A 25,664-nucleotide genomic window follows, 5' to 3' on the forward strand; every position below is an offset into this window, starting at 1 on the left:
ACTCAAAGGAAATTGAATAGATAGCTTTATTCTACGTTCTTGCGTAGAAAGGCCTTGTGTGCTTCGATAATAAAAAACAACTTTGAAAAAGGCCTTTATTGGTCAGCTTTGAAAAATTAGGCCCAGTTTTATTTGATACCAACCTAAATTACATGTTTTTCTTTTTTACTTCTTCTACTCATGTAGTATCGGTATTATCCGATAGTGAATCACTTATTAAAGAATGAGAAAAAAAAAATATTTGTAAAAGCTTCAGACAATACCTTGCATTTTATAAGATCATGCGAGAGGTTTTCCCAACATTATAAAGGTAACTTATAACTTATTACTAAATCCAACAGGCTTGGAGATATGTGTTTGTATGTCTTAACCCAAGAAAAGTATTATCTATCTTTTTCACAACGCTCTATCACTCATCATTATCATTTAATCTCTAAGAGCATTATTCAATCTTTCATCATAATTTTACGTTTTCAAAGCTTTATTATTATTTTAAAAAGTCATAACTTTGTTATGATTGTATTTTTGTAAAAGCTTTCCTGATTGTCGATATTTTTGGTTATCGAATTCATAACAAAGCCTGAAATCCATGGTTGAGGAACCGGTGAATAGTTGTGGTTTACGAAACAGGAAAACAATATCAATATGAAGGCTTCAAAAACCATGGATAAGCATAAATAATAAAAGATTAAACAGATAGATGGATGATATTAATGCAGGAGTGACCTCGTGTCGTGCATTACATGAGCTCTTCAGATGTTGCGTTGCCAAATGCCATGCCATGCCAGAGCTCCCAACTGAAAAACAGAGTCATGCATGTTTCTTTCATTCAACTCCTTTGTCTATACCTGCATGTGTATCCAGTTTATTGGCTTCACATACCAAACATACATCCTGGGTCCTGTGGAGGCACTGACAAAACAAAAACCAAGAAACTAGTAAAGCAACAAAAAGTTATTCTCCTTTTTTCAGTGTCAGGTTCCCTGCGTCAACTTAATTCCTTCACTTTATAACTCCATTTCTTATACCACTCCTACCGGGCAATAACATGTCCTTTGTAGTAATGTTTCAGTGAGAGACTAAATTGTCATCCACTAATTATTTTCAAGTCCTCTTCCTCCTGCTATGGTAGTCTCACTTTTCTCGATGTAGAAAATTTTAACACAATAAGAACCTTCATTGTTTTGTATAGTTTTCAAATTATTTGTGAACTTTGAGAGGATATAAAAGAACAAATAAATGGAATTCAAATTTCTTGTGTCAAACATTTGACATCAAATACACGGTTATATTGATCATACAAACGAAATAAATTATTGATTATGATTTTTTTGGCAATAAAGTTTATTTGCACAGCCTTTTACAATCACTTTCCTTCCACGCACAACTTCTCTTCTATCTTGCCTCATTGCACAGTCATACTGAACAGAGTGGAGACGACAAAGGGAGAAGGACATTCAGACACATACAAGCTAGCAGAGTTTTCTAAAATTAAAAAGACACTGCCAAATGGTATGGAATGCCATGCAATGCAAGTAAATTCCCCACAGTATGATATCCCAAGTCCTAGATAATTTCAGTGAGAAATCTATGTCAATTTCCTTTTTTGTACATTCAAATCCTAGATACCACAACAAAGGAAATCAGAATACTCTCATCTGTCAACTGAATTAAAGGTAAATTTCATTGTGCGCCCAATTTTTGTTTCTAATTCTGAATAAAACAATAAGGGATCATGAACAAGAGTTATACAAATCAGAATCAACAGGTAACAGTAGTTTTCACTAGATGCATGCTTTATCGGGCCGTGCAATTAACCAATCAAACAGATGAAAGCCTGAAACAGTATATTAATACCACCCAATATGTTTACATCATTTAGCTAAAAAAAATTACAAACAACTGGTAAAATAAAGCAAGTGAAAACATTTATTTTCACGGTTATCAAAATAGAGTAATCTATTACCCACAATCCAAATAAGCCCACTAACAATGTAGGCAACTCTGATAATGCAGCTGCCAAATGATATTATCATTCATTGAATACTTCCGCTCATTGATAACCATAATTCTGTTTATATTCCTATATGAATCAGGGGGGGGGGGGGGAATATATAGTAACAAAGAAATTATTAATTTAGGAAAATACATCTAGGAATACATAAGACAGATATCTGAAAAAAAAAATCTATATAACAAAACTGTAGAAAGCAGGGAATATCTCTCAATGCTAGTGGTTTTCAACGAGAAAGCCTGCTCAGTAAACTCAGGTACATGCTCTGGAGTAAGATCGTAGTAACAACCCAGCAATTATTTTATAGCTTTGATTCTTCCCTAATTCAGGGAAACCGTTTGAGTCAGTAATAAAACACATCTAAGAACCTACAGATGCAATTTTTACCTCCCCTGCCCGAATCAAGAAGTATCCCTTTGCTCATTTTTCCAAGAATTTTTTGCAGCCTCGGAAGACAAATCACTGGATTCCGCATTTCCATCCTTAGGTTTAGAAAAGAAGGGATCCCATTCATGAGGTCCAACCTCGCGCTGTCCCTCATCCAACAACGCATACTTCCAACTATTCTCCTCAATGAAATTATCATCGGTGCGACCTTCCATGATGTCCTTCCTCAAATTGGTAACCTTGTCAATCACAGCCTGCACTGAAACATCAAACGCATCCTTAAGGGTCTCGAGTTTGGATCGAGGATCCGCGTACACCAATCTGGGGATCAAACTAATGACCTCCTCTCTCATGATCCTCACTTCCTCCTCGGGAATCTGTCTAAGCCTCTCTTCTATACTGACATTCCTCTTCCGAATATCGTCCTCCGGAATGAACACCGAGTACTTAGTATAATTCTTGGGAAGATGCCAAGTGTATTGAGTGTAAGCCGAACCCGGATGAAAAAACACAGGTATACACCCAGCTAGCATTGAATCAAAAGCAGATCGTCGGGTATAGGAATCCCCTTGAGGCTGAAGGCAGAAAAGTGACCCTTGAAACATCTGCATTATGCTGCTGGGGGAATGACACTTACTCTCCCCAAAATCACACTCCAACAACTTCCCCACCTTGGATCTCTTACACTGATCAATAATCTGCCCCCGAATCGATTTCGGGTTATCCGGCCGCGGAGCCCCGGCGAAAGAAAACAACCACTTCCTGTCCAACCTCCGCATCCTCTCCTGCCAAATGAACACATCATCATCCTTAGCAGGGTGAAAATAAGTGGGATAAGGAATCCCGAAATCATTCGCATTCCAGGGACTCGACTCCACCACAAGCATGGACATGTTCCGCGCCGCAGGTAGAAACAAAAGCTTGTTCCCCCAATCCGATTCTTCCTCAGAGAGTCTTCTAAAATCCCACGTGATCCTCCCCGCCACGAGAAAATGGTCCCTCCCGTTCATGATCTTCCACTCGGGCCTCCTCACGAGCCAATCAACGAGATCAAGCGACGCAGAGTCTCTGACGGATATGTTATAGCCCCAGAGGTAGCGCGCGATGTCGAAGCCGGCGTAGAAGGGGACGAAGAACGCGGCGGCAAGGGAAGGGTCGCGGGTGAGGCAGTCGTACTGCTTCATCCGGTTGCTGAAGATGACGTCAACGGCGAACTGATTGGTAGCGTACCAGCCGGTGTCAGAGAAGACGCCCTTAACGTTTTCCAAGGGGGGGCCGAGGCCGGCGTTGGTGGTGAACTTGCACATGTTGGTCCAAAGCGAAAGCGTTCTGCACTTCTTCAACATGTCCTCGTTGAAGCGGGAGGGGAGGTCGTGGACGTAGATGTAGCGCCCTCCACAGCTGTCGGACTTGTTGAGGGCGGTCTGGAGGGCGCGTGCGAAGGGAAAGGAGGGTGGCGGAGGGGCTTCGATTAGGGTTTGGGAGTCGAGGCTTTTGCGAGGTTGCTGAAAGGTGACGGTGATAGGGGTTAGTTTGGGGGATTGGTTTCCGAGAACGGCGAAGTGGAAGTAGAGGAGGAGGAACCAGAAGAATGCAGAGAGTGCTGCGAGGAAGCAGAGGCGGGAATTAGGGTTCCTGGTGGAGGGTTTCTCCATCTGGTCGGGGAGAATGGCCGCCACGGGGCGCCGTCTCATTGGACTCCGAATCCGATTCCGATGGAACTCCGGCGGCTCATCGAAACCCTAAGGAGGATAAGGAATGTGAATGTTGATGAAATCAGAGGATTGAGGAATGAAGATTCGACGATGGGTGTGGCGGATTGAGATGAAAGGAAAAAAAAAAGTGCAGAGTTTGAAGAAACGGAGTTTGGAGATCAGCAACGTGCGCTGGTGGCAACTGTCGCGTGTCGGTGCCTTGTTATGTTCCTCTAACACACACCTCCGTCACGTGTCGGTTTCTCCAAAACTATTTACTCTCTCTTTACTATTTTTATTTTTTAATTATTACCGATATATATTTAATTAACAAGTGATGATTGATTAAAAAGAAATAGCTGGTTAATTACTTTTAAAATCAATTATTGGGTGGTAGTTGTAATTACTACTGGTTGAGTTAATAATAATTGTAATTATGGAAATATTAATGACTCTATATAGTATCTCTTGTAGCCATGAGCCACGAACTTGTACTGTTGGATTCAAATCATGATTCAACACACTCTCTTGGGCTCATTTTTAAATGGAAAACTTAACTTTTGTCTTTTACACTTATATTTTGTTACTATCGTTGGAACAACTTTCCACCGTGAAAACGTTAGAGCTGGGTTGATAAAAAATATAAATATAATTAATTAGTTAACGACAAGTAAAAAAATTGAAAAAATAAGAAGTAATCGCCGGCTTGTTTTTCCGTCATCTTAAAAGAGTCGAAATCTAGGAGAAAGAATATAGAAAAAAAAAATGTTCATTTTATTTTATTCTACCGTTTGGAATGATAACAGGAGAGAATCGGATCCTGGAAAATATATTTTGATTTTACTATTTAAGGTAAGAAACTGAAAATACTTAAAGAGTAGAAGTGAAATTTTATTATTAATACTCGCAGTAAGTTCTTTTTTTCTCTTTTTTAGTTATTTGTTCAGAGAACTATCGAGAATCAGTTTTTATTGAAATTATATGTATTAAAATAATAAAATTCGTTTTAAATTCTTTTAATATTAAAACGATAGAGTTCTCATTATTTTTAAATTATTATCAATCTTAAAAATATACACCGATATACTAATCTACAAGATTGATGGGTTATTTTATCATATGAGTTCTGTGTCAATCATCCTGAATCATCAATTCTATAGTCATAGAAAGATTGTAGTTATATATATATATATATATATATATATATATATATATATATATATATATATATATATATATATTTAATATCATTTTTAATTTAAAATTTTAAAATAATAAATTTATTAATCTTTTATCTTATATAGTATTTAACTATTTTTTTACTTTAAGACTTTGAATCACTATTAAATTGTTTTCAAGAAAATTTATTAAAACGTATTATATTATTAGAAAACTTCATTGTCTATTATTACAAGTTACATACCCAAAAAAAACCACCTTACTAAGTTTTAACTTTTATATAACTTATTTAGTATTTTGGTTAAATATAGGAGGCTTCCAAGTTTGGATTTTTTATGTTGTTTAAAAATTTTATTTTTTGATTATTAGAATTTAATTTTGTAAAGTGTAAAACTTTAAATTCCAATACATTTTAACAGTTTATTAGAATTCATAATTTTACTGATTGATTAATGTACAAATGGAAAGATGACAAACACAAAAATAAGTTTTGACATGTAGTAGTTGCTACATGCGTATAGAAAAAAAAGGATAAAAAAAATTCGTAGGTTTGAAAAGTGTAAAAAAAGAGAGAATAAATTGAAAATTGTAAAATTTTATTACATTATATTATACTATTTATTTGTTATTTTATATTTTCTTGACTTTTTTATTTCTTTATAACTAAATACGTTTTATTTTTACTTTATTTTCACTTATTTTACCTATTTTTCATTTTTTCTATCTCATATTTCTTCTTTAAACAGAAAAATAATTTTAGCACTCATAATTTTAATTATAGAACATTTATAAAATAAAAAATAAGTAATAGTACGAGACTATAACTCAATAACAAGATAGAAATATCATCTTTATTATTGTAGATATAATAAGTAATAAAAAAGACCTAATAAAAGATGGGCCAAGACCATCTATAAACTTTTGGTCAAATTTACACGTTAATATTAGATATGTAAAAGAAAACAATATTTCACATATATTAAAGAAAAAGGTTAATTACATTAAAATTTATTAATGGTTTAATATTCGTAGACAGCAAAAAGTTTTCATGACAAATTCTCAAAAAGAGAAAAAGCCGTCACAATCACTTCTCAGAAATTATTAGGTTAAGGTCACTCACTCCACTAATCACTCCCCACAACACATTGTTCCAAACATTAAAAGACACATCAAAAGTGACACACGTCAACTAATGAGGCCTTTAATTGCGCCCACAATTATAATTTTGTTCGGTAAAAGAGAGAAAACAAAAGTTCGTACTGTGCCTAAAAAAAAAAACTAAAATATTATGAGTATTTGATTTAGTCCATAAAGTGACTGAATTTTAATTTACTTATTTCTTATTTTGGTGGTGGGGTGGAGAAAGACCCTTGAAAACCACATTTATGATCATGTTTATGTCTTTTCGAGTTTACACAGTTGTGGTTGTGAATTACGCGCATTCATCAACCACGAATCTTCATCTTCCAGTGGGATACCACTAACCAAACATTTAATGCTTACCGTATACATCGACTATTTTTAATAACAAAATATTCATCATACACCATTTTTACACCATTTTTAATAGATGTATATAAAATAATAATAATAATAATATAATAATAAATAATAGTAATAATAACTCCAGTTGTGTTGATCCAATGCAGGCCTTATAAACAAATCTAGAACCCCAAGGAAAGTGGCATGCAGAATTTGTTAATTATGATTTCCAACATTCTTAAAGTTGACCTTCACATACATGAAAGCAACAACACAACCATAAGATGAAGTCAAGCATGAACACATGATTAGCATTGCCATATAATGCCCCAAAAAAATCCAACACCTCAAGATGAATATATAGCATACATAGTTTAGTTAGAACACAATGATGATGAATCTAGTTGAGAATAGAAGCACCAAGAGAAACATAAGAGCCAACAAAGTTAGTATGCAAAGCCAAAATCCAAATCTGTTGCGCCAGAAAAAATTCTTGGACGATGTGGGAGTTCCTCTCTCAACCTTAAAGTTTTCAAAGTATAAACTAATTCCTGGATCTCGCATCCTTACCTCGCTACCGTGCAACACCGAATTTGAGACACCTTGAACATTGTTGTTGACGTAAATGTTGATGCAACAACAATCCTTTGGGTCGACCTTTGTGGTTCTGTGATGAATGTGCATCGTGGCACCAACGTTTTTGCCATCCAAGTTGATGTATTCAAAGGAGTCGTTCTTGAAGTTTGAGTCCATGAAAGAGTCATGAGTAGTTGAAGAGTGTGAGAATGAGGCACCTCTTGCTGCTATGGGGAATATGATTTTTCAGTTTTCTCAATGTTTAAGATTGGATTCAAAGGTTTCCTATTGCTCAAGGAACCTGGAATTACTTGAACCACACTCTAAGTGGACAATAACAAGAATCTTGCTTATGATATTCTGGTTTGTTTGGGGTGCTTTGAAATTTCATCCATTTCAAGAAAATAATTTTTTTTATGGGTTGCATAGTTAAGATTAAGTGGGTTGGGTCACAATTCAAGTGAGATTCCTAGTAGGACAATTGTTTAGGAAGATTAATGCATGTGACATTAATTGTCCTGTGACGAAAACCAAGTGAGTCAGGTCACAATCGAAAGATTTAAAGTGTTACACTCTTAAGTAAAAAGAGTTATGTCTTAACTAATGACTATAATTTTTTGTCTAATGAAAAGCACTCAATCGTAATTATTTTGAATCGTAATTATTTTGGTATTCTATTTTTAAATTTAATTTATAGAGATTTACACACTTTGAAAAATTAACATAAAAAATGTGTTTTTAGGAAAAAATCCCAGTATGAACTATTGTTGGACAGGAACAATTGAGCAGAAAATTACTAATGCAACAACGATGGTTACTTCCTGCATCCCATCAAATTTCTTCCTGCATTTCATCATTTCGGATTTAATTTTCCAGAACCCATTAAATCACTTCTGAAAAGATTTTTCCGAAAGACACTCACTCACTTTTCTAGAAGACACTTACTCACTCCTATTTTGGAAAACTTTTTCTGAAACCTTTGATGCGGTGCAGAAAGAAAATTGATAGGGTGAAAGAAGTAACACCTGGGAACAACCTACAGCATACAAACTAGCGAATATTGACGGGTAAATAATGGCAATTGCTTCATGCAATCTATTAAATTTCTTTCTGCACTCACACCACGAGGAAAATTTCATGGATTTTTTTTTCTGAAAAGCATTTCACGTGTTCTAGATTTTTTTTTCTTTTTCGAAACTTGGAGTGTTTTGGAAAAGTTCATTTCGAAATATATTATATATGTTCTGAAAACTTTGTTCCAGCAATCATATTCCCAAAAACATGTTTCAAAAAGCGTATTCCGAAAAATATGTTCCGAAATGTATTTCATACATTCTAAAAATTTTATTTTGAAAATCTCATCTCAAAAATTTTGGTCTGAATATTATTTCGTAAATTCCGGAAATTCTACTCCAGAATTAATAATCTGGAAGTCAGTTTTACAAAGATAAAATAGTTATTTTAAAATATTGATAGGGTGCAAGATGAAATTGATGGAATGGAGGAAGCAATACCCAAATAATTTCAACCATTTAAAATTATTAAGTCAAATAAGGGCCGAATGACACGCTAGAGAGAGACTCATGTATAAAATACTACTAGGGTTGAATCTCTAATAATTAGCTTTTTTGTCATGCAGAGTGATAATTAAAAAGTTTGTGGAAGTTATTTCTTAATATAGTATATAATATAAAAAAAAGGTATATTAGTTTATGGCTAATTAGGCCACGATTGAATCATACCAAGTAAAACGCTGTAAAGGAAGATATACAGAAAACATGGAAAAGACTTGCTCTGAAAAGTTTTTCTCGAAATATATATTTCGATTTTTTTTTTTCCAAAACATATTTCATGTAAAAATACATTGGAAAATCTCATTCTAGAAAACTTATTCTAGAATACATTCCGAAAATTCTGTTTTGAAAATCTTATTCTAAAAATTCTGAAAATTTTTCAAAGTGTTTTTGTTTGAAACATGTAACACGAAAAGTCACTTTTATGGAAGATAAAATGGGCATGTGGAAGAATTGAGAGGGTACACGAAAAAGTATATGAAACTACTATATTAGTAACAAAAATTGAGAAAAACAAAGAAAATTAAGAAACATTTTATAAAAGACAACTACTATAACATTTAGGGAGGAGATGGATACGAGCTTAATTCTAAACTTGGCTACAAGAAAATTGTGGAATACACAAAACTAGATTAAACTCTACACTTCTCTCTATCAGTGCAAGATCCTAGTGCCTCATTCTACAAACTACTTCGTTGCTTTCCTGTAATCACAGATACTCTTATTGTGTGTTACAAAGCATGCTAACCATGCATGAATTTCTCAATTCTAAGGGGAAGAATCAAACAAATTTCTGGCAGTGGGATGCTTGATTGATGAGGCACAAACCTCTCCTTTTTATTTTGTTTGTTTCCATCTCGTCGTGGCTATGCATGCCCCGAATGCAACAGTGGCATGCAATGTGGCATCACTTCCTGCTTCAGCTTTTCAACTGTCTTAAGACACCACATTAAGAAACCATTAACACATTCCATTTCATCTAAAATTCTGGTATTCCACTCGAACGTGATGAATACTCAGTCACCAACTTCAGAAACATGGAAGACTTGTCCTCTAATAGTCTTGTAGGAGTGTCAAACTCTGCAACTCGACCTGAAAAAGTATCCAAAGGGTAACTTCAGAAGCACACACTAAAAAACCATGATGTAATTTTATATATAAATAGAGAAGAATAAGGCATCAATATGCTTTTATACGCACCATCACTTAGCACAAGAACTTGATCACTGTCGATGACAGTAGGTATACGATGTGCAATAGTGCACACAGTGCAGGCCTTGAACTCACTTCGGATAATCTTCTGAATTAGATTATCTGTGGTGGTATCAACTGATGCCGTTGCTTCATCCAGTACAAGTATTCTTGACTGCTGCAGCAGTGCTCGGCCCAGAGCAACAAGTTGTCGCTGTCCTACACTCCAATTATCTCCATTTTCTAGAACTGCAGATTTCAAAGAATTTGTTAAGTTGGCTACTTGTGACTGAACACTTTCTTTTTCTTTTTAAGGGGTAAGGAAGGAAGGATACTGTGACTTTTCATATGTCTTTTGGTCACCTACCTGGTGTATCGAGCTGTTGTCCTTTGTCACGGATAACCTCTCCAAGCTGAGACTTGTCAAGTGCCTGAGAAAAATTAAAACCCAATGATCGCATAACGCACAAAGTTCTATTCGAACAGCCATAATTTTCAAAAATAAAAAAATTATTGATCTATTTTCTTATACTGAGTTTTGCTTAGGAGTGAAGGTATAAAGTGGTTTATTGGATTTGGAGTGTGATATTAATCAGCCTAAAACAAAAGATCTTTCAAATTAGGCTCTGAAATTACTTGTCAGTCAAGGACAAGTAATTAAGTACATGTTAAGAGTTCAAGGTGAATTGGAAGTCTTACATTGGAAAAAAATGAGAAAGATGAGTAGAATGTAAGTAGAAGGACTCATAAATCCATTTTTTTAAGATTTTGGATTGAAAGTGGTGTCCTGATCATTTATATAGGCTTGTTCACAACTCATTGAGTATCGAATCTCCTGGTGTCTCTCCTCTTAAAAACCTAAGAGTACCCAAGTTTGATTAGTCCCAAGTTTCTTTTGCATACCACATTTAGCTCGAATGGAGGGTTACTTTTGGCATATGTGGTGAGTTTTCTACCTTATCCACGGAAGGTACATATGTGGAGGAAGTTTGTTAGGTATGACAATAGTGGAGGCTCTTCTTGGTTTGTTTTTGGTGGGGGTGTTTAAAGAAGTTTATACATATATTACTTCTAAACCAAATATTGAAGATTTTTTCTTTATATTATTGACTTCATGTTCTCATTTTCCCCCTTTGTCAATATCTATTTTATGTTTGATCTCTTTGCTTGTATATCCTGAACTCCGTGTTATTCCTTAGTCCTGCCTTGCTAACAATATTTCCATTTGTCTTACTATAATTTGAATGTTACTATACATAGATATCCAAAACTGAATACAAGTAAACTTTATAAGCAGTTTTCTAAACAGATAGTACAAGCTGTGCAATAAAAACGTGGAGTTATGAAATAATACCAACCTCCCAAATCTCTTTATCTGAGTGCTCCTCAAGAGGATCAAGATTGCCTCTGATAGTACCTTCGAATAAAGTTGGATCTTGTGGGATGATACTGAGATGGCCTCGAAGATCATGAAGGCCAATATCTGAAATATTGATGTTGTCAATAAGGATACTTCCACTTGTTGGTTCAATCAATCGAAATAGTGCCTGAATTAAAGTAGATTTTCCACTGCCAGTTCGTCCAACTATTCCGATCTTCTTTCCACCAGGAAATGTGCATGTTACTCCATGAAGCACCAAAGGAAGGTTCTCCTTGTAACGGACCTTCAAGAGACACAGAGTAAGGATAAGAGGAGTGGAGATGCAGTACTCGTGATGGGACAAAGCCAGTTGCAGCACAAAATCATAATAAAGATATCAATGTAACATGGCTAACAACTAGGATTAGATAATGTACATAAAGAGACATCATACGAGATTCATCAAGAAATAAACCATAAATATTTGACTAGAAAAAAAAAAGAAGACAAAAAGCATAAATGTGAAGCTAAGCATGGAACCTTCAAATCAATTATTTCGATTGTCCCATTTTCAGGCCATGAGGATGGAGGGCGAGAATCTTCAATTATAGTGGGTGCTTCGCTAGGAATTTGGCTGTACTGATATATTCTCTCAATGGATATAATTTTATTTTCAAGTTTGCAAAAGCTGAGTATCCACCGTGATAAGCGTGCATTTAAATTTAGGCCATATGTCACAGCAAGTCCAGCCATGCCTATAGAGAAAAGGTAACAGCAATTAGAACAGAATATATTCCATTATCGCATTCAGCATCCTGTATAACCAGCACTTGTGAAAGTAAATCTATTTTCTAAAAGCACTTACTGGGGTCTATACTTCCTCGAGGAAAACTCACAAGCAATACCATGCAGAAAGCAAATACAAAGGTTGACAATAACTCCATCCGCAGGCAAAGCCACTCAATTGCAGAAAGACTACAGAAGAATGGTCGTGCAAAACAATCAAGAAGATAGAGGTTCCGCTTCATGAACCTTTTTTCTTGTCCAAAACCTCTGATGGTGGATGCTCCAGCAATTGACTCACCAAAAAGATGTATAATTGGAGACTTCTGGATGCTAACAATACGAACCAATTCCCTGGAGGATGCCATGTAGTATTTCTGCAATACATTTGGTTGTTGGCTAGACTAAATTAAAACATGGGGTGATATACAAACATTTAAATAATGCAATCAGATTGGAAGATTACTAGAACTTTTTGCCAAATGTATCCTTTCTTTTACTCCGGAATAAAATTTTCACTTTTTCTCCCAATGAAAGCAGTTTTCTTCTTTTATGCGAATATTTTGAAAGGGCAGTTAGAAAGATTTTAAGCTGGAGAAATTCTAATTACCTGCATCCACAAACAAGCAACAGCCATTGGGACAACTAACAGTAAAACTTGCCATGTAACTTCTGTCATTACCCCAACAATACCAATAAGTTGTATTGTTGTTGAAGCAAACCCGCCAAGTCTAAAAGGAATGTCAAGATCCACAACACTTTGATCAATTGATACCTGGTGGGATACAGGTGACACATTATAATTATCTACACCATGCAGATACAGATATGATAAAAAAAAATAGAAGAAGACGACAAAAAGAGAACCTACCCTATTCAAGATCCTTCCAGCTGGTGTAGAGTCAAAGAAAGACATTGGTGCATGGAAAACACTTCTAAGCATTTTCAAAAATAGCTTCTGTGCAGCTGCAAGGCCAAATGTAGCCACCAGAACAGCCCTTACAAATATAAACCATGAGCTGCCAAAAGCAAGGGCCATGTATACAAGAAGAAGAACTGAGGGAGTTACTTTGGGCAGGTCTCCTTCTGTTTGAGGGTTAGCCCAAGCCATCCACCAATTGCTAGCAATCTGAAGGAACTGAAACAATGCTTGTGCAATGATTATGAGAGGAATTAACAAGCCTTTATATGCGGCTGCCATGTATGACAAGTAGACCTTCATGCTGACTCTACCTCTAATCCTCTCTTCTTCCTGAACAAGCTGTTTCTTTCTCGATCTCTTTGCTTTCTTCTTCTCCTTAATTGCTTTTTGATCTGAAGTAGACGCTCCTTCTTGTACTTCCTTGGCCAAATTGTCTATATCATTTGCAGAACATATGGATTTCTTACTGGTCATAACAGATGCCTCCAGAGATAAATTTTCATCTGAATCTTCAGAGGAGTGAGCAGGGATATCCATAGCCTCTATGGCTTCATGATGGGCTGAAACCAGAGTATTAAAATCTGTTCCTGCTTGTAAAAGTTCGTCATACTTTCCTGCCTGTATGATGCTGCCTTCTTTAAGCACCTTCAAGAATAGAAATTTAAATTTAGAAAAAATCATCTTAACATCATCACATAATTTAGAAAAAAACAGAAATTTCATATAACATGAAACATTTGAATAGGATTCTTCCTATAAAAAGCTTCCAGGCGCTAATTGCACTAGTTGCAATGGGGCACTCCCATAATTATACGATATGAGAAATTACAGAAAAATGTGATGTGTGTAGAAAAGAGGGGTCCAGTGCACTTTGTTATGAAGGATTTTATTATAATACTGAAACCATCCTTTCTTGAAATGTCAAAGCTTTTGCTATTGTAAATTTGATGTTGAATGTGAACGTAACAACTCATCGGATTGGTTATAGGTTAGAGATAACATAAGTTGGACAGGTATGGAAACCAATTGGCTCACAATAGAAAACTTGATTGAAGTACTTCAAATCACGAACAAACAAGAACAACCACAAAAGGGTTTTATTAATGTATCAAAAAGGGAAAAGGGGTCCAAATATTTCAGAAAAGGGAAACAAGGTCATCAAATTTTGAAGGACGCAATAAAAGAAGGTCGAGTGAGTCAGATTGTTATTTTTTTTTTAAGTAAAATAATAACTTCGGTCATGGAATTTAATTGCATCAGTGGAGGATATTTAATTATTCCTAGTGTCAATGGATTTTACCCTATATATACACACACATGTTATTTTTTAGAAGAAATTTGTTAGCAAGTTATGACTTGTCTTTGGTTTAAAAACACCAAAAACATACAACTTGCTAAATATTCCTTCTACAAAAAAACGAGTAGGTGTACAAACTGACTTCATGTAATATTAAGAGAGAACTAAAATGCAAACAGCACATCAAGAGGAAAACCTCACTTTGACAATCCCTGAATCCCTGAATCGTGCATCATGCAGGGAATACACAATCCAAAATTAAAGTGTGAAATAAAGCATTATCATAAACTTGGCCTCTTATTGCATAATGCCCGAATGCGCACGAAAAAACAGTACAACACAGCCATACCAGTATCAAATCAGCAGCGGGAAGAAATTCAACTTGATGGGTCACATAAATGACTGTTTTATCTGCTAGTGCTGTCAATATATAATCCTGCGGTACCATGTGAAAGGTTATGTCATATCCACAATTTTAAAAAGTACTATCAACTCCATGCTAAGGAAAACTAACCCTGAACAAGTCAGATCCAGTGTGAGCGTCAACTGCACTGAAGGGATCATCAAGAAGATAAATATCAGCATCCTGGTAGAGTGCTCGTGCAAGCTGAACCCGCTGCTTCTGGCCACCACTCAGATTTATACCTCTATCACCGATAATTGTCTGATCACCGTGTGAGAAAAGTTCTAGGTCCTTTTTCAGTGAACAAGCTTGAAGAACATTCTTGTACTTTGCTTTGTCCATTGGGCTTCCAAAGAGGATATTTTCTTCTATAGTTCCTGATTGTATCCATGCTGATTGGGAGACATATGCAGAAGATCCACACACTCTGACCTGAAAAATAAATGAATGCATTTTGTAAAAAGTATTAAAAATTACAAAGATTAAAATGTCAACGGACAGATTAATAGAATAAAGAGGGAATCAAAAGCTTAAGGGCACCAACATACTTCCCCAGAAGTCTTAGGAATTTCTCCAAGGATGCAAGACAGAAAGCTTGATTTCCCAGCACCAACCATGCCACAAACAGCCACACGCATCCCTTTTTCAACTTTCATACTTATCCCTGATAGAGTAGGTCTAGAAGATGAAAGGTCCCAACAGAAGACACCATCCTTAATTTCTATAGCAATGTTAGTGATGCCTTGTGGCAAGGCAATAGTTGCATCTTCCTGCAATTCTTCCTCCAGAAGGAAGCCAGATAACCGATCAAGAGAAACTTTTGTTTGAGCCATTGTTGACACCAAGTCTGGAAAATTCCTCAAAGGTTCTTGCAGGATCCTGAAAGTAGCCAGAGCAGAAAGTACACCTCCAGCTGTCAGCTGACCACCCAACAATATGGAAGTAGCAAAAGTAACTGCTGAAACAAAAATCGGAGAGCTCCAGAATATAAAAGTTATGAAAGCCTGAGAATAGAGGGCTTTCCGAAGCCACTTGAATTCTACTCCACGCATATCCTCCAGTTTGACTCTATATCTGTCTTCCCAAGCTTGAAGTTTGAGAATCCTCATATTCCTCAGGCACTCGGATGTTTTTCTCATCCTTTCATCCTTAGCAGCCATTAATCTGTCTTGATAATCTTCTTGGATCCTGGCCACAGGAACAGTGACGACAATGGAAATTATTGTAGCAATCAGCGTCGCAATAGAGGCAATTCCAACATTCTTATACAAAATTGCCAGGGCAAGAACAATCTGGAGAGGAAGCATCCACATGTCATGGAGATACCAAGAGTAGTCCCCAACCCTCTGGACATCAATAGCCATGTAGTTAACAATTTCCCCACTTGTGTGACTTTGCTTGGCCAAGCTTGATATCCTTAAACCCTTTCGATATACCATTGCAGTTAGAGCCGACCTAACATGCATACCCATGATGTCCACCCCCAGATACCACTGCCTAGTAGTCATGGTCTCCACAAGCTTAGCCGCAAAGAATATCCCTGCAAGAACATACCCCTCGTGTGGGAAAATCTCTTTGCCAACTAAGAAATCAACAAAATAACTTATCATGTATGGACCAACGTACGAAACAAGAGTGGTTACACCAGCAAATATGGCATTACAAGCCGCCTCCTTCCAAAATGACTTGAGAAGCGCCCAAGCTAAGGAAGGCTGTTCGGATGTGCTTTCTGCCTTCAATTTCTCCCAATTAGAATTCAAAAGCTTATAGTTTGTTTTGGATCGGTCATTAGGTGCAACAAGGGGAATGTCCTTAAGCTCAAGAGGCCTTTTTGCCCCAATGGAGAGAAGGGGATTCAACCAAGACAAAGTGGCCAAGCTAAAAAGTCCAGCATCATTATAGGGAGTAACCTTAAGACACCCCGGTTCTTCCTCAACAAGCAATGGTTGTTGCTCATCAGAAGTCCTACATACCTTTATACCAGTAACACCCCTAATTGCAACAATACACAAAAACCCTAGAGCAGGAGTGACAGCAAAATTCGCCACAACATGAGAACGCAGGTGCTGGGAACCTTCCATCCAAACCCCTCTCCCATCAACATACAAACCACACAAACAAACAACAAACAACACAAACCACCAAACTCTGACCAAAATTGGAAACCTCTCACGCGCCTTGAACTTGCACCGCAGAGCCGAGAAGCTCAAAGCAACCCAAGCTAAACCCTGCACTAGAGGCACAGAAAGAAGAGCCAAACCCAAATCCCCATCCCTTTCTCTAATCAAGGCATACCCATCAAACCCCAACACAAAAACTTGCACCAACAAAACATAGAAACAAGACAACACCGACAACTTGAACCACGTTCCAATCCGAACGTCACGTGTTTCCAAATCAACACTATCACGGCTGCGGCTGGCATTGCCAGTTCCATTGTCCTTACCAAATCTAACTCCACCCCCTAAACACACAACCACCCTCCTCACCAAAAGAACGAACACAAACACAAAAAACAGTGTCAAGTTGGCACAGATTGCCACCACTTCCACCCAAGGCAATCCAAGGATCGCACTCCAAAGACTCTCAAACGATCCCGAAGAAGAAGAAGAAGAATAAGAAAACAACGTTGGAGACGAGATTCCAATTTCATCGACGGCCATTGTTGTTGTGTGAAGCAAAACGTGGATTCAGAAAAGAGAGTCGGTGGTAATTGAGAAGTTTCTAAACTTGTGATGATGTCATCGAAACGTGAGTGATTGAAGAAAGGGCATTTCACCATCTGGTGGCAGATTCTGCAGACACATTGTAGCGCAAACAAAGATAATTTCGTCAGCACGGAACCCGAAGAGAAACAGAGGAACATCACACGGAAACACAAAAAACAACAGGCAGCAGCACCTCTCAGCTCTCAAACATTCCAAATTCAGAAAGGGACAACAAAAATGGGAATCGAGAATCTGATAGACAAAGAGAGAAAAAAAAAACAACAAAAAAATGACCTGGGTTGGTCTCAGAAATCGCTTGTGATGATCAAGCTCTTCGAAAAGCTACAACCTTTGAAGAATATCGCACCTGGGTGAGAAGATAAATAGAACACCTCGCGAATACAGAGAACGACAACGACAGTGACGGTGAAGATAATGATTAAGATAGAACAGCTATGAAATAAGTACAACAATGTCTTAGGGAGAGAGAGACAGAGAGAGAAATGAATCTCTCTCTTCTGCTCTCTTTAATATTCTGTTATTTTTCCCTTTTAACTATGCTTCCCTCTCTGTGTGAATGATGCTGGTAACCATAAAAGTGCCGTGCGAGAATGAACAACTTCCGTTTTCTATTTAAGGTTTGAGAAAATGGAAGATTTGGTGTTAGCTGAATGAAAATGGAAACCCTTTTTCGCTTTAATAGGAATCCTTTTATACAGATTTTAGCTCAGTTCCGACTCTCACAGTCACTCAGGCGTGCTTCATTCATTTACCATATTATTTATAGCTTCATGCCAGACATAGGAATCAACTTATATATACTACTATTTTAATAATCTTTTCTGCTATTATTATTTCAACACTATTACAAATCATCAAATTATACCCTATAAACTTTTATTTTAACCACTCATTCACTACAATTTTTTCATAATATTTTTAATTCATTTACAATCTTTGATCAAATAAATATTTACTATTTATATATAATGTTTCTAACTTAAAACTCAAACTTAGACAATATAGTTTAAACATGTGAAAAAAAAGATTCACCTTTTGAAAGAGTGCAATGAATAAAAAACAGTGGGCAATGTTCTTGAGATTGGTGGAGCACATCCCTTTAAAAATATCATTTTTAGGCACCCATTTGTGCTTGTCATGTGTGTGTGTGTGATGGTGATGGTAAATAGAAGAGAAAATGGACAACCTTTTGCATTTAGGTTTTTTCTGCATAGAGAATATTAGATATTAATGCACATTTTCTACATGTTGATGCACATTTTTTGGCTTGATGTGTTGAGGTCATACAGGGATCTTACACTGTTTCCTACCCTTCTCATAAAATTATTTTTTTCTATTTTTAATTGAATGATGTATTAATTGTTATTTTTTAAATGATTTTAATTAAATATTTAAAATAGATTATAAAAATTTTATTTAATGATATATGAAGCCACCATTACTAAACTTTTGTGTAAACTACTTTAGTGTTTGAACGTGTGAGATTGTTTTGAAGTGCAGTACAAATTATTGAGAAATAGAGTTGTGTGAGAAATGATTGATTCCTTTTACGTCTTGGACTCTAATGAAAGAAAATTTGGCTTTGGTAGTGGGATTCAGATCAATCAAAAAAAGGTTTGCTTTGCTTTTTCGAGAATTTAAGAGTTGGTAGAACTTTTGAGGAATAAGACGCAGAAGTAATTATTTATCATATATATATATATATATATATATATATATATATATATATATATATATATATATTAATCATCACTATAGTCGGTGATTTCATATCAACAAATCATAATAGATAATTTTGGAAAATTAAAATAATGTTTAAATTAAGGAGTCCAAAAGATTTATTAATTAATCATTTATAATATATAACTAGTATATAAATTTCATTTTTAAGAAAATTTGTGAGGTTGAATAAAATATGAATTACTAATTAATATAATAAAGGAATTTTAAATATATCTTAATTTTTTTATATGTATGTATAGAAAATGGTAATGGTGGCTTTTATAACATTGTAATATTTTAATAATAAAATTTTTAAATTATGTACAAGTTTTAATAATTATAATTCATTTTCATAACAAGATTATTTTTTTAAATATTGTTTCTAGCATTCTTTTTTTTGTTTTTATTTCGATCTTCATCTGGTTGGAGATCAGAAAGATTATATAAATGATATTTTTGGCAAGTTCTTTCTACATGCTTGATCAATTATTTCGTTTAAGTGAGTTGGTTTTTTTTACATGTTTGATCAATTCACTCTTTCTCTGATTGTATGTGTTCTTAGAGTGATTAATATAAGCATCTACTAATTAAAGATCATAATAGTATGTTCTAGTTTTTACAATAGTTTTATGTATAGATAGAGCATCATGTGATATTATAGTTGTTCGATGTTGATTTTGTAAATTTTGTCATAAAAACAAATATTCAGATAATTGAGTTTAAAAAAGTTTTTAATTGTATAGCTTGTGCTTTTAGAATTTTTTGGATTACTTTGCATGTTAATACAACATGTTTAATGGATATGTAATGTTTCTTTTCGAATTAACATACCCTCATGTGTAATTATTATTTTGTTGGTGTGACCAAATAAAAATGTAAGTATAAAAACGCTTTTAAAGGATGGGATGAGAGTCGTATAAGTTATTAGACATAAGACTTGAGTTGTATAATTTTGGAATAAAACTTTAATGTTATAACAGTAGAGGACATATAAAGGTTATGTTATTATAATTATATTTTTTGATGATTGTACTAATATATTTAATATTTTAAATTGTAAAATTTTTAAATATTAATTATAAGATATTTTATTTTAATAGTAATATATTATTAAAATGAGGTGCTACAACTTATAAATATTAAATATCTAATACAAAATATTCACTCTTGAATATAAGAGGTATTTTAAAGATTTTACGGTAACTAAAATTAAAAAGTGCCAAAAAGTAGAATGCAAATTTCATTAAGTTAATTGAACGTAAACTCAATTATTGAGAATTACTATTTTCTCTATTAATCTTATTTACACTTTTTAAATTATATAATCTCATTACAGTTTCTAAATATGATAGAAGAAAATTTGATTGTAATTTACTTTTTAAAATGAGTATTAATTCTTTAAAATAAAGGTTCATCATTTGTGCTGATTGATTTTCTCATAGTCCACAAATATTTAAAGCTTTTACTTAATGATGAATTCGGTTAAAGACAAAGAGAAAATGATAAATTCAGTTGCAATTTTACTTAATTGCATATATGGTATCATTCAATTATAATTATTTCATGATGATCGTTATCATTAATTTCTCTTTCTTTTTTTGTGTGTGTATTTTATCAATTTATTCATATTACGCGGGTCCATTAAACTGAACCAAATAACGACCTGTCATGAAGATAAGTTATAAAAGAGGACAAAGCTAAAAGCATATTTCAAATCATTTTAATATTACTTATTACTTTGTTAAAAATTTAATAAAATTGGTAGAATATGTCTTGTGATACAGTCGTAATATTGTTAAGAACAATAATTATATTTTAACAGGATTTCATTAAAATTTTGTCTTTAAAAAATATAATAAAAAAATGAAAGAACGAAATAATATTTTAAATTATATTTGATTTTGACTTTTAAATAATATGAAACTTGTTAAGTTTACCGACAAAACTACATGTAAAGAAAATTGACAATAAAATATAGGTTTAAATACATTTTTCGTTTTTATTTTCGTAGTGTTTGTTACGGATGATTCTCATTGTAACAGAATGTTGAGAATGATTCTTATTTTTACCGTAACACACCCAAATGTAACGTATTACAAACATTGCCACCTATAGTGTTTTGTTACTTATTTAAACGACGTCACAGAAAATGATCAAATAAAATACAAATTGCGAAAATGAAGACTATTTTAAATATTCGGTAAAAATAAAAATTATTTTAAATATTTTGTCAAAATGAGGATCATCCCAAACAAATACTATGAAAATGAGGACGAAAAAACTATTTAAACCTATATTTTATTGTCAATTTTCTTTACATGTAGTTTTGTCGGTAAAATATATGTAAAAAAGTTAAATAGTAAAAATGATGATGATTTTACAACTAAGTAGATGTAACCAGAACTTGAGTGGCCACACATTAATTCAAGCACTTCTTTAGAAAAGTTTAGGGTTTGTAAGATGCATGAATGAATAAATAAACTGGTTAGGTGATTTCTTTTCTTCCTACAAAACTTGTGGCTGTAAGCATTTCATTGACTTTTATGAAAACTTTTCCAGGTTATGGACCCATCTTATCGCACGTGATTGTGAAGTTTATCCAGAAAAGGTAAAAGGACCGTAATAATTAATAAAATTAAAAGTTTGGCTCAAAAGTGCGATCACTTGAATTAATAAGTATATATATGAATAAAGGAATAACATATTTGGAATTGAGTGTAAATTTGACTTTTTCATTCACTATATCCTCTTATTATCGGTTTTAATTTCTTCTAGTATACCTTTTTCATTAATATATATATATATATATATATTAATATATTAATATTAGTAATAGTAATAAAGGAGGTATTGATGCTTTGTAAAAGGGTTTTACTATAAAATTAGCATGATGATCATATACACAAATTATACATTACTTTTTTGTAAAATTCAACCTACCTATTTAACTTTTCTTTGTCTCATCTGAGTAACAATTATTTTAAAATTGAGAGTAATAAATATTTTTATATTAAGTTAAACCACCCTTTCAAAACGACTAAATCTAAAGTAAATAAAAAAAACAAAAAAAACAAGTCTTTTTAATTGATAATAGAAACAAACTTAAACAAATCAAACCATGTTTTTTTTTCTTTAATCAAACTCATCTACCTCTATCTCTCACCCTCACCTTTCTCAACCAACATTACAACCTAACAATCATCAAAGCTAAATTTTATAAATAAATAGGTCAAAATTATTTATTTTATAGTATATTGAATAAGATTGGAGAGTGAAAAATGTGATAAATTTCAAGTAATGGTGTAATGTTAAATCACTATTTATTCACCAAACAAATATATTAATTTTTGCACCATTTAGCATGAGAAATAATTTGAAGTTTGACTATGCATCTACCTTAAATATTCGAAAAGAGAACTTTGTCACTAATAGAGTTATAGGCAACTCCATCATGATTTTCTCTAAGAAAAAAATTCTTTTAGTTTATTCCAAATAAATAAATAAATAAATAAATCTTCACATGAAGCTCCAACTACATCTTAAAAAGAAGAGGACCCCAACCAACATTCTAACCTAACATCTGTTTTCACCAATCTAACCAAACAATTGTAGAACCTAACCTTTTTCATTTTATAAACTAGATATTTAAATTTTATTTAGTTTTAAAAAATAAATATTTCGGTTTTGTTTTTAGTTTTATAAAAAAAACATTTCTAAAACAATATTTAGTTTGGTATAATTAGTGTTGAAATGTTTTATTGATTTTGGTAAAATGATATATTCTTATTACAAACTAAACATTTGAGACTATCTTTATTTAATGCATTTTACATTTTGTATCACTCTCTACTCGTGTAGAAGTATAAAAAATAATCAGCAGATGAACACAAAAAACATTAGTTGATTAAATAAAATAAATATATAATGGATTATAATCTTGTTTATTGTGGTTTACTCACTAATACATCCTGTTCTATACAAAATAATATCGTATCGGTATAAAAGTATTATAAATTGGCGTTTATGCATTAGTATGTACGACTAAATTATTAATGAAACAAAAGATATTGCTTATATCATATGTTATATTTATTTACCAACATAATAATATATTATAAATTAAATTAGGAAATACGTATAAATATACTAAAAATAATCATATAGTATATTATTATCATTTAGATAACTAAATAATATGACATTAGGATGTCTAACTAAATAATGATAAATATTAATAACATAAAATAATTAAATAAAGGGTTAAATATGTTTTTGGTCCCTCAATTTTCAGTAAAAATCGGAATTAGTCCATCCTTGAAACATTGGCCTAATTTTCAAATGCGTTTCATGATAGTTTCTTAGCTAATATTGTACAAAAGATGTGTTCAATAGTATAAACATCTCAAATGCTATTATGAAATGCATTTGAAACGTTAAATAAGCTTAATAAAATCTTGTTAAAAGGACTAAATTTACACGATTCTGAGGTTGGAGGACTAAATTAGGCCAAAATTAATTTTGAGGAATGACTAATTCCAATGTTCACCAAAAATTAAGGAACCAAAAACATATTTAACCCTTAAATAGAAGAAGAACAAAGACGCCTATCAGAATATTATAATTATAAATAATTTAATATTGTTTAATAGTATAACGTATTACCTACTCCTAGTAAACAATTATAATTATAAAATAACATAAAATAACGTTGTTTTATCAAGTAATCATAATTATAAAATAAAGGGTTAAATATGTTTTTGGTCCCTCAAGTTTCAGTGAAATTTGGAATTAGTCTCTCTTCGAAACTTTATATCAATTTAGTCATTCATCTTTAAAAATGTGTGAAGTTAGTCTTTTTAATCAAATTTTGTTAAGTTTATCTGACGTTTCAAGCGCATTTCATGATATTATTTGAATTATTTATATCGTTTAATACATTTTCGCTTCAATGTTAACTCAAATATTATCATAAAATGCGTTTAAAATATCAAATAAACTTAACAAAATTTGGTAAAAAAGACTAAATCTACATATTTATAAAGATGAAAGACTAAATTGATATGAAGTTTCAAAGAGAGTCTAATTCCAAAATTCACTAAAACTTGAGGTACCAAAAACATATTTAACCCTAAAATAAATAAGTAAGACTAAGAATACATAATGTTTTCTTCCGTTTATCTTACTTATGACAGTGACATATTAAAATCAAGACTAAAAATTATCTTGAGAAGCTAAAAGTATTACTTACAATATTTTGTTTATCTAGTTTTCATTATTTTTGTAGTCTTGCATTCTACATTTATTTATTAGCCTAAATTATTTGTTTTATTAATGTTTTATAAGTTATGAATTAAATGATGAGATAACCTTATATATTATTCTTTTTATCTCCTTTTAGAAGGTATAGAAAATATTTTGAAAAGGTTGTAAAGATAAAGTATTTCTTCTAAAATGAAACTTGATTAATAAAAAAATTTATTTACGATATGACTTTTAAATAATAAAATAATTAAGTGTCATATTTATGAAAACTACCACTATTCCTAATTATTTTTAGGTAATCACATTTTTCCTAAGAAACAAATTGGTTGTACCTAAAAATTCACTAATTAGGGAAAATATAAAAAAAATTACTTCCTTGTCTCCTTTTCGAACTTCCACACAAAACACTAAATCTAGTGTCCCACAACCCTCACAAGGTAGATTATGGTCTATTTATATTGTTTGATCATCTATTATCTATGTTTATCTCAAGATTCTAAAAAAAACACAAACAGTATTTTCTATTTATTTATAATTTCTTATTCCAATGAGAATTATATTTCAAACATGAACTTACTTAGAATTTTAAAATTTCGATTAAAATATTTAAACATAATCAAGTTAAATATATCCTAAACTAGTAGAGAAATATTAATTTTCTCGACTGATTCACCAAGATAGATGACAAATTCATGAAAAAAAAAAAAGATAACAAAAATTTTTAGAATAAACTAAAACTTATTTTGTGTCATATTATAATTAATCTTTACATTATTAAATTAAAATCATGTTACTTTAGCACGATTTAAAAAAATTATACATTAAAATCGTGTTATTTGATATTATTTTTTCCATGAAATTATGTTAAGATGATATGACTTATTTTTATCTATAATTTTGTTAGAATCTATTCATTTATGTAATTTAAAAAATAAAAAAATGGTGTTTGTTTTGCCTTATCGTGTGAACTTAACAAAAAAATATAAAGTTGCTCCAAATACGTGTTAATTTTTTTTTCAAGCGTAATTATTGTCACAAAACAATTGAGAACATATGTTACAAAATTTAATGTTATATTAACTAATTTTT

General features: G+C 32.8%; 2 protein-coding genes across 3 annotated transcripts; both read right to left on the reverse strand.

Annotated features, from left to right (window-relative positions):
* Positions 1-2,011: 2,011 nt before the first annotated feature.
* Positions 2,012-4,339, reverse strand: LOC114185589 (xyloglucan galactosyltransferase MUR3-like). The gene has a single exon (XM_028073415.1). The coding sequence runs from the start codon at positions 4,093-4,095 to the stop codon at positions 2,416-2,418; it is 1,680 nt and encodes a 559-aa protein (XP_027929216.1). The 5' UTR covers positions 4,096-4,339; the 3' UTR covers positions 2,012-2,415.
* A 5,079-nt stretch (positions 4,340-9,418) lies between these two features.
* LOC114164310 (ABC transporter C family member 5) lies at positions 9,419-18,396 on the reverse strand. 2 transcript variants are annotated; one of them, XM_028048936.1, is made up of 12 exons: positions 17,865-18,396; positions 15,411-17,657; positions 14,974-15,294; positions 14,809-14,895; positions 13,112-13,807; positions 12,851-13,015; positions 12,323-12,617; positions 11,998-12,212; positions 11,456-11,761; positions 10,465-10,528; positions 10,107-10,346; positions 9,419-9,998 (listed from the first exon to the last, which is right to left on the reverse strand). In XM_028048936.1, the coding sequence occupies exons 2-12, from the start codon at positions 17,523-17,525 to the stop codon at positions 9,886-9,888; spliced, it is 4,617 nt and encodes a 1,538-aa protein (XP_027904737.1). In that variant the 5' UTR covers positions 17,526-17,657; positions 17,865-18,396; the 3' UTR covers positions 9,419-9,885. The 2 variants fall into 2 exon arrangements, with proteins under 2 accessions (XP_027904737.1, XP_027904747.1); XM_028048946.1 differs by lacking the exon at positions 17,865-18,396 and having other exon boundaries at positions 15,411-16,402; positions 16,489-16,602.
* Between the last annotated feature and the right edge of the window lie 7,268 nt (positions 18,397-25,664).

This window comes from Vigna unguiculata, chromosome 1 (genome assembly GCF_004118075.2).
Source record: "Vigna unguiculata cultivar IT97K-499-35 chromosome 1, ASM411807v1, whole genome shotgun sequence".
Taxonomy (NCBI): domain Eukaryota; kingdom Viridiplantae; phylum Streptophyta; class Magnoliopsida; order Fabales; family Fabaceae; genus Vigna; species Vigna unguiculata.

Bases quoted from the DNA above. Each gene is read 5' to 3' on its own strand.
- LOC114164310 (XM_028048936.1), bottom strand. From the start codon at position 17,525: ATGGCCGTCGATGAAATTGGAATCTCGTCTCCAACGTTGTTTTCTTAT. The intron at 12,618-12,850 runs GTAATTAGAATT...AATGTATTGCAG, and splicing joins TTGCTTGTTTGTGGATGCAG to AAATACTACATGGCATCCTC. The intron at 10,347-10,464 runs GTAGGTGACCAA...TGAAATCTGCAG, and splicing joins ACAACAGCTCGATACACCAG to TTCTAGAAAATGGAGATAAT.
- LOC114185589 (XM_028073415.1), bottom strand. From the start codon at position 4,095: ATGAGACGGCGCCCCGTGGCGGCCATTCTCCCCGACCAGATGGAGAAA.